General features: G+C 48.4%; 1 protein-coding gene across 1 annotated transcript in view; it reads left to right on the plus strand.

Moving 5' to 3' along the window:
- Positions 1-9,470, plus strand: part of LOC311310778 (collagen alpha-1(XII) chain-like) — a gene marked incomplete at its 5' end in the record, with an annotated part of 86,634 nt that overhangs the window by 62,425 nt on the left and 14,739 nt on the right. Inside the window, 13 exons of the mRNA XM_084440328.1 lie at positions 524-643; positions 865-1,011; positions 1,114-1,230; positions 2,725-2,877; positions 3,219-3,293; positions 3,980-4,119; positions 4,273-4,396; positions 4,677-4,820; positions 4,985-5,149; positions 5,251-5,289; positions 5,410-5,548; positions 7,178-7,320; positions 7,908-8,017. Coding sequence (XP_084296454.1) covers positions 524-643; positions 865-1,011; positions 1,114-1,230; positions 2,725-2,877; positions 3,219-3,293; positions 3,980-4,119; positions 4,273-4,396; positions 4,677-4,820; positions 4,985-5,149; positions 5,251-5,289; positions 5,410-5,548; positions 7,178-7,320; positions 7,908-8,017 — 1,616 coding nt within the window. The remainder of the gene's footprint in view (positions 1-523; positions 644-864; positions 1,012-1,113; positions 1,231-2,724; positions 2,878-3,218; positions 3,294-3,979; positions 4,120-4,272; positions 4,397-4,676; positions 4,821-4,984; positions 5,150-5,250; positions 5,290-5,409; positions 5,549-7,177; positions 7,321-7,907; positions 8,018-9,470) is intronic.

Consider the following 9,470-nt stretch of genomic DNA (forward strand, 5'->3'; position numbering starts at 1 on the left):
TACAATATGAACAATAGAGTGGCTGAGTGATCCAATACGTTTGGTTTTGAATAGAGGATTGGGAATTCACAGTAGAAGAAACGGAAGGCTGAAAACACTATGTCCGAATTACACGAACAATAGAAACTTTATGTCTTGGCCTGGAGCGGTCGGTCCACTCCAGCGCCAGGCGACTGGGATGGAAGTCCCTCCAACAGGGAGCCTCGACTACCCACAGTGCCCGGCTGCAAAACCCAGAAAAAATAAACCCAGAAATTATGTATTACTCATAATAGTTACAGTACATTACGTTACATGTACATTAATGTAACCCATAACAGTCTTCATAAACAGAGGGAAAACAGCTGCAGCTGTCGAGCCCACTAGCTGGCGGAGAGGCTGAGCACGGCTACTGTGATACCCAGCCCTTCTTACCATAGGGGGGCCAGAGCCTGGAAACGGGCTTGTGCTTCTACTTGTTGATGCAGCTAATTGCCGTGACTGACCGAGTGTTGACGTTGTGATTGCTTCTCCATGGTTACAGTGGGCCTGCTGCAGCCCAGGAACCTGCGCGTCTCGGACGAATGGTACACACGCTTCCGAGTGGCCTGGGACCCCGTGCCGGCGCCGGTTTCTGGATACAAGCTGGTCTACCAGCCTGCCGGTGAGATGACGCCACCGACACATGCATGCAATTACCGGGCCGGGCCGGGTCCCTTTAAACCCTGTTCTCCTGCAGAGCTCTGCTAGCCTAATCAGGCTGCATCTCACCTTCCTTGTGGTAATTCGTGTTGTAATTCGCGGAATATCGGCCAACCGCAATACAAATGTGCTACAGTGTTGAGAAGTGTGGCTGAATTGAGTTGATGTTGGTTTTCTCTCCAGATAAGGACGAGAGCTTGGATGTGTTTGTGGGTGACGTGACTTCCTACACCCTGCAAAATCTGATGCCTGGTACCCCCTACGATGTGAAGGTGTTTGCCCAGTACACTGGTGGCACTAGCGAGGCCCTCCTCGGACAAGGAACAACACGTACGTGTCGAATATAACGGCGAACATATGCACGTTGTCTCGGTGGTGCAATGAATTCATCATCCGCTCAATCTGAGATTCTCCCTGTGCTCTCGTCCGCAGTCTACCTCAATGTGACCAACATTGAGACGTACGACGTCGGCTTCGACAAGTTCTGCGTCAAGTGGAACCCTCACAGGGCCGCCACCTCCTACAGGATCAAACTCAACCCCCTAGACCGTAAGTCCACCATTCTTATTGGTTTCTGCCTTCAGGCCTAGAGTCTTGTCTACGCCTTTTATTTTGGTAGGCATACATCCTGTCCTGTAGACACAGATGTCAAAGAAAACATTAACATCCAATATTGTTTGCATAGTCAGACGCAAAAGAAAAGATGAATGAATTAAGCGCAGACACACCCTGACGGTATTAAGCGAGGGAATGGCCTTGCGTCGAGATGAATGCTGGGGCTCGTCTAGATGCCGGGACTCGTCTAGACGTCTAACGGGATTGTTTGTTCTAACGCCACGCCCGCTTTTTTTTTTTCCTCTCAGGCAAGATTCATGAATTGGCCGGTTTTGAAAGCATCCGACCACCGAGTTTTAATTGTGTCTCTTCCTGAAAAGATTACATCCTTTTAATTACAGTTTGGGCTTTGAATCCATCTGCTTCATATTTGCACATAGACTCGGGGTAGCCGTTTAAACAGAGGAAGCAGTATCACAGTATTCAAATATGTCCGTGTTAGTCACTGTTACCCCGTCTTTGGGGGGGGTGACAGATTGCCAAGTAAAGTAGGCTTTGCCTGTGAGAGAAGCCAGCTGTTGGGAAAAGCACTCCCAGAAGGTAAATAATCACCGAGGTTTAGAAGTTGGAAACCCTTTTTAAAATGTGTCACAGACGGCACTTTGAAGTCAACAAATAAGTAGAATGTTTGTTCTCCCGGCGTAATTCAAACAATGACGGTGTTGGGATCTCGCACCAACATTCCCTGGCGTCGGAACACTGTCTTAGGCAAAGCACAATAACGGTAAAAGCTGAAAACTCTGGACGCCTCAGTGACTAGGAGGGTCAAGTCGGGATAAATAAGATAAATGATGAGGTGATAAAATGCCCATATATGGTGGTCTCCGTCTTGTGGCTCATGTCACCATAAGAACCCCATTCCGTTTTTTCCTAAGCAATTCAGATTCAATTACACGCCTGGTAGGATGCTCATGATTTTACTTATCTACTTTGCCTTTGTTACTTCACTGGAGGTCTGTTGAGTGGTCCAGCTGTACAGCGTTACAATGGCTGGCTCACTCAGAGAAGATACGGGAATCTTAGAAGAAACGGTCCGATTCAGAGGCGGCCTCAGTAGTAGGACTGGGTATTGATTCAAATTTCAAGAATCGATTCGATTCCGATTCATTCGGTTAGTGTTACTAAAACCTGTTTTTTTGAGCTGTAACCTTAATTACATGACTGACAAGTTATGCAACACATCAATACTAGGGCTGGGTATCGATACTGCTTTCCAAAAATGAATGAATGAATGAATCATTGAATGAATGAATGAATGAACTATTCATTCCTTCATTTATTCCTTCATTCATTCATAAAATAAAAGATCGATTTTGGGATACATGAATCGATTCAGAATCGATTGATCGATTTTTAAAACCCATCCCTACTCAGCAGTGCGCTGCTCATATCTGGACGTTCCTCCTCTCCGTCTGTCTCTCTATGCAGCATCCAGCAAAGGCCAGCATGAGATCACCATCACCGCGGCGCAGACCCACTACTGCTTCGACGGCTTGTCCCCGGACGCGCTCTACAACGCCACCGTCTTCGTCCAGACGCCCTACCTGGAGGGCAACGGGGTCAGCGCCACGGAGAAAACCTGTGAGCGCCTGCTTCTCTGAGCTGAGGGTTAACCGTCCAGGGAGGCTTTAGTTGTTGATGTGTTGACTCACTGATTCCATTCTGTCTCTGTCTCTGTCTCTGTCTCTGTCTCTGTCTCTGTCTCTGTCTCTGTCTCTCTGTCTCTCTCTCTCTCTCCTCCTCCTCTCTCTCCCTCTCCCTCTCCCTCTCCCTCTCCCTCTCCCTCTCCCTCTCCCTCTCCCTCTCCCTCTCCCTCTCCCTCTCCCTCCCTCCCTCTCTCTCTCTTTCTCCCTCGCTCCCTCCCTTCCTCTCTCCCTCTCCCTCCCTCTCCCTCCCTCTCTCTCTCTCTCTCTCCCCCGCAGTGGTCAAGCCCACCCCAGTCCCAACCCTCCCCCCGACTCCCCCCCCTCCCCCGACCATCCCCCCAGCGTGGGCCGGTGAGTACTGTACTAATGTTCCCTGTGTACACTAGAACCACCGCTCCGCACCCATTATCCACTAAACACCATGCAACAATCCAGCCATCTTCCAATCTAGTTGTCAGCTTCTAAGACGTCCAAATTGGACTTAACTTATTGAGTCTAGCAATTACTTGAGATAAGCCATGGTCCAATAACACGCCAAACATGATTTGGCCACGGCAGTGCTTAATGGCCTACACATGGACCATGGACCTGGGTTGAGAAAAGAATAAAGACTTGAACAGGGAACCTGTTTGCCTGATAAGGTGTTGCATAAAAACTTGTTTATGGATCTCGTTACTAAGGGGAGGAGGGGGGAGGGGTGGGGGGGTTGCACATGAGGCAGACATTATTCACCAACTTTTTTGCCAACTCTTTTTTTTTTGTACGAGAAAAAAGCCATTAAAGTCAGCTCAATTTCCATCCCCTTCTGGTGACCAAATGTTCCTGGTTTTGTTTGTATATGAGGAAAGTGTGATCAATTTATGCATAGCTTCATTATGCCCTTTTTTAGCTCAACGGGTTTGTTTGTGAGCTTGAAGCAGCATTTTTAATCTGGCTAATTATGAAGTCATCCTGTGTGTCATTCCTGCTGTTGTAGCTCAGATATGGGCGCTGCGGAACATTCCACAGCAGGTCACTGAGTTGTTTTCCTGCCCCAGTGTGCAAAGGTGCGAAGGCAGATGTGGTGTTCCTTATTGACGGCTCATGGAGTATCGGAGACGAGAACTTCAACAAAGTGGTGCAGTTTGTCTTCAACATGATTGGAGCCTTCGATGTCATCGGGCCTTCAGGAATGCAGGTTTGTAGTTGCCGAAAACAGTGGTTAAAGCACTGTAAGTCTATAACTTGACCCGGTGAATTATCGCATCACATAAGCCATAATTACAGTGCAGGTGCAGGTATGAAATCACACTATAATCCCTATAATGCTTATGTCTAAATTTGGAAACAGGTGTCCTTCGTGCAGTACAGTGATGATGCAAATACAGAGTTCCGACTGAACTCCTACCAAGACAAGGGCACTGTCCTCGCTGCCCTACAGCTGATTCGCTACCGAGGAGGGAACACCAAAACAGGTCAGCCAATAGAAACGGAGACGGGAAAGTCAGTTAGAAACCCTGAATCCACCTTTGGTTTGAAAGGTCACACTGGACACAGGATTATTGGGTCCGAAGATCCACGTATTGAACTTACTGTATGTTCAAAGTCACCGTCTCACAATTCAATTGAGAATTTGCTAAATTATATATATATATATATATACATATATATAAATATACATATACAAATATACATATATAATTTATTTATTTGTTTGTTTGTTTATTTCTTTGTTTATTTTTGTTTGTCATACAGGTGTCGCCCTGAAGCACGTTGACGAGAAGCTGTTCGCCCCGGACAACGGGATGAGGAGGAACGTTCCCAAGGTGGTGGTGGCCGTCACCGACGGACGCTCTCAGGACGAGGTGAAGAAGAGCGCGGCCAAGCTGCAGCACGCCGGTAAGCGCTGGCGATCGCATGCATGCGTAGCAGGTGACAGGTACGCCAGTTAGCCGACATTGAAGCCGCCATCTCTGACACGTCGGCAGTCTGAACGGCTGGTGTTTAGACGGGAACTAAGAGTGTGTGTTATCTGAGAGAACATGTGTGTGTTCCCCTTCCAGGTTACAGTGTGTTTGTGGTGGGCGTGGCGGATGTTGACTATACTGAGCTGCAGCACATTGGCAGCAAGCCGAGCGACAGGCATATCTTTGTGGTGGACGACTTTGACGCTTTCGCTACGATCCAGGACAACCTGGTTACCTTCATCTGCGAAACCGCAACATCAAGTGAGCTTTTTTGTAACACCTCTCTTAGTAACTCTTCACACATAAGCATTATTTTTTTTGTCAACATTGGTTGCTAATATCTGTTATTTATCGTTCCATAGCTTGTCCATTGATTTACCTGAATGGATTCACATCTCCGGGTAAATAGAACCAAGATTCATCTTTCGGACCAACTGAATACTGACCATAAACATCCCATATACATTCTGAAGTGCAAAGACACGGTTTTTGATCCAAGTCTCCATCTTGTGTCTTTATAGGATTCAGGATGCTGGAGGCATTCAACTTGACAGAGAAGACCTATGGCTTCATCAACGGGGTGTCTATGGAGCCTGGCTCCTTCAACAGCTACACGGCCTACAGACTCCACCAGAACGCCTTCCTCACCCAGCCCACCACGTGAGTACAAAGTCCAGAGCGCATGCCAAGCGATTCTCCAGCAAAATTAACTTTCTGCCACAGTGAGAATAAGGATTCAACTGACAAATGTGAAGCACACAGAATGCTACTGTTGACGCATGCCATTCGACAGCCAGCAAAGAAAGCTAGAGTACTTCTATTCTAAATTGTGTACTTTGGGCTTGAGAGACTTGGACACCAAGCCCAACCCGGACAACTCTATGTTATACTGTAGGTCTATCTTGGCACTTTTGGAGGGTCATGAACTTACTTTTCTGTTTTGTTGTAGAACGTTTCTGCGCTTACGGTAGATCCATGTCTAATTACCGTCATTAAAACATCCTCAGAAAACCATCCTGGAAGACATCAATGCACAACTGATCCTAGCCAAGCACGATTTGTTTATTTGTGTATAATTACTGAAATGGAGTTACTGTCTTGAAATGTTCCTGGTTCGCAGGGAACTTTACCCAACAGAATTTGATTTGCTAATGGCAGCTGTGCGTTCACATCCCTAGGAAGAAAGGACAAGCTTAGATACGCTAGCGGCCATTAAAAAACATATTTTTGAACAACATGACCTTGGTGTATGGTTTGACATGCTATAGAAATTAGTGTGTTGTTTTACTATTCTGGTCATGGGGAACCATTAGGCATGCAGGTGTGTGTTGGGGAAATGGACTCATTAACGGCCTGGTAATTAGCAGGTCAGTTGGGTCAGGTGTGTGAGGGTGAGCTTTGGGGGTGGTCGAAAACATTAGTCTCTTCAGTTTAGGTATTTAACACTGTTCAATGCTAGAACATTGGTGATATTCTGTTGAGTAGTTTAAGATAACTGGTGCCGATGACAAGACGCGTCTTGCCTAGCTATGTTCCTACAGACTGTGAGACCTCGTTCTCCCCGCGCCACAGTAGGTCAGTAGATTTACAACATCCTGTTAAGTCAGTTACGACTGGCTGACCCAGTAGGTCAAGACTGGATGTAGCCTGCCCTAAAGCACAGTTCCAGTTGGTTCTGGCGTGGAATGGGCCTAACCTTGGCCCACAGAGTTCAAAGCCATCAAAAATCAGATTGTGCCCCACACACACCTTTTAAGAGTTTTACCAGATGCACCGTCCCAGAGATTGCCAGTATGGCTAAAGGCGGCCTGACACCAACCGACTTCCCACACGATTTCATTGTCGCAGACACATTTCTAATGTTGGAATAAAATCATGAGAGTTTCATGAGAGAGTCAGAGTGTGCTCCCGTCATCTCCATCGTTGGGTGTAAGGTCGCAGTTCAAGCTGCCTTAAGTCAGTCTTTTTCTCGTCTTGACGTACCGATAAAATCAAACATACTTAATATTATCGGATGTTTTTAGTCTTGGCTCATGCAAATGATCCTGCATGATCCCAGTCTTTGCAAAATCGTATAAAGTCTGGTACAAAAAATTCAACACATTGTCTTTAGATGTGAGAGGATGTGACTTAAGTCTTTAAGTGTTTTCAAAGTCTTCTAGTGTTTGGTAGGCATATCCATTAGAGTTGAGTGTTAATTTACCCGTGACGGTTCGGTTGTGTATGATATAAAGTGTCTCTGAATAAGTAGTGATCTTTGTGGCCGGGGTTGGTTCGGTGTTTGAACAGGGAGATCCACCCAGACGGACTACCTCACTCCTACACCATCATCATGATGTTCCGTCTCCTCTCGGATGGGCCTAAAGAGGCCTTCGACATCTGGCAGGTGTCAACCAAGGATGACAAGCCCGAGACCGGAGTCACCATTGATCGTAAGGCTTACCCCGCTGTGTATGTGTGTGTGTGTGTGTGTGTGTGTGTGTGTGTGTGTGTGTGTGAGAGTGTGTGTGTAAGTGTGATCGGAAGTGAGGACAGAGTATTAAGTGAGTATTACGAGTGAGTATTGCCTCCACTCACCAGTCTGTCGTCACATTCAATCCTAACATAAAGGGCGGGTAGAAGGAGTTGGTGTAAGGAGATGTCATGTCAAACAGCTACAGGCCTCTTTGAGGTTTTGCCTCTTATGAGTAGTGTGTTCTGCGATTCTGTGAATGCGGTTTTAATAGGATCCAGCACCAGGAGATGCTTTGGTCTCTCCATCAGTAACAACACCAGAATAAGCACCCTGTCATCAGCTAGCGTCAGCTGGGCCTGATAAAGGCTCTGCTGGCCTTTTGTGGAGCAACGTTCACAAAGCGAAATCTTGGCCGCGGTGAACTGTTTGGCCTCAGCGCACGCCCACTGGTGGAGATGCTGGACCGGGCTCAGCTCTCCCAGGCCTTGTATGCCACCGGGCCTAAAGCAGGAGAGCGACAGTATCAGTAAACCCCTTCTCCCCCCCTGCTTCCTCTCTTTGCAGCTTCCAGCCAAACCATTTCATTTTACAACAAGGACACGCGCGGAGAGATCCAGAGGGTCACATTCGACAACGATCTAGTGAAGAGAATCTTCCATGGAAGCTTCCACAAGGTAAATAGCGCTACGTGACTTTGGGGGGGGAAGTTAAACTGGCCCGGGGACTCGATTAATGGTCAGATTATTCAACGTTCTGGGAACTGGCGAGCGGAGGTGTGGTGCATCGACCACGGCCCTGGTTCCTTTGTTCTCGGCAGACGTCCTGAGGATAAACAGATCCGGGAGAATACCTGGCATTCCAAAGGTGTTGTACATTAAAAGGGGCGTGCACCGCCGACACCGCTACGGACATGTGCGCCGCAGAACTCGTCTGCTCACGCAACAGATGGCCGCTGTCTGTTGCAAACGGCCGTGTTACTCGGCGCGCTCTGTCGGTCGGGATCGGGGTTACTTATTGCAGAGAGAAGACATCCAATCCGTCACGCTAATAAAGACCTCCCCCGGCCAATCAAGCCGTAGAGGCCGCGGCCGGCCAGAGCTCGGACTTGAAAGCCAGAGCGGTCGTGTTTGGTCGCGCTCCAGCCGCTCCACCGAGGTTTCTTGGGTCAGTTGCGTTTCTCTTTTCTCGAGTGGAACTAAATCGAGGAGTGAGAATGAAAGGGGCAGATGCTAGAGCTCGGAACAGTACGAGCTGCTGTGAGGGGGATCGCAGGCAGGAGGCTCAAAGGGAATGGCTGGCATCGGGAGCTACTGTACTCTCCTGGTACTGTACACGGGTTAAGTTTCCTACCGAGAGTGTGTTCATTACCAAGCGGTTAGAGCAGGGTGGCTCAGCGGGTCCGTGTACACAGGCTGTGTACATTTACAAGACATCCAGCTGGGAAGGCCGGTTAGGACAAGCATATCGAGAGCTTTCACAAGAATCCATAAGGCCTTTTGGAGAGGCCATTAAAAATGCACTGCAAGCCGCTCGCTGGCGCGCTAGTCTGGAAAATATTGGGTCACTGCTATAGCTATTAAACAATTACATCAGAGAGCCAGGGGAATGCCAGGATGTGGGGAGGTGTCTCTCTCCCCGTCTCTCTCCTGCTCTCTCTCTCTCTCTCTCTCTCTCTCTCTTTTCCCACCCCCTTCTTTCCCTCTCTCTGTTTCTTTCTTTCCCCTCCTCTCTCTCTTGCTCTCTCCCTCTCTCTCTCTCTCTCTCTCTCTTTCCCCACCCCCTTCTTTCCCTCTCTCTGTTTCTTTCTTTCCCTTCCTCTCTCTCACCCTCTCTCTCTCTCTCTCCCCCTCCTTCTCTTCCTTCCTCAATCCCTCTTGGCTCGGTTGCAGTTCCGCTGTCTGGATCCGGGCCTAGTCCTGCCTCTGGTAGCCAACCGCAGGGGAGTTCTCTCGGTTGCTCTGGGGGCGGGCGGCTCTGTTTTGCGGTTTACCTCCCAGCGAGGTCGCATACGCTGATACTGGCTGCATACCGGCGCTGTCCCCGCTGGGTGAGACTTTGAGGTTTTGTGTGACGCCGGCCACATCCGACAGGCCCCTGGCAGAGCTCGCGTCTCCCCCCCGGTCACGT

The sequence above is a fragment of the Borostomias antarcticus genome (genome assembly GCF_949987555.1).
Source record: "Borostomias antarcticus genome assembly, chromosome: 6".
Lineage (NCBI taxonomy): Eukaryota > Metazoa > Chordata > Actinopteri > Stomiiformes > Stomiidae > Borostomias > Borostomias antarcticus.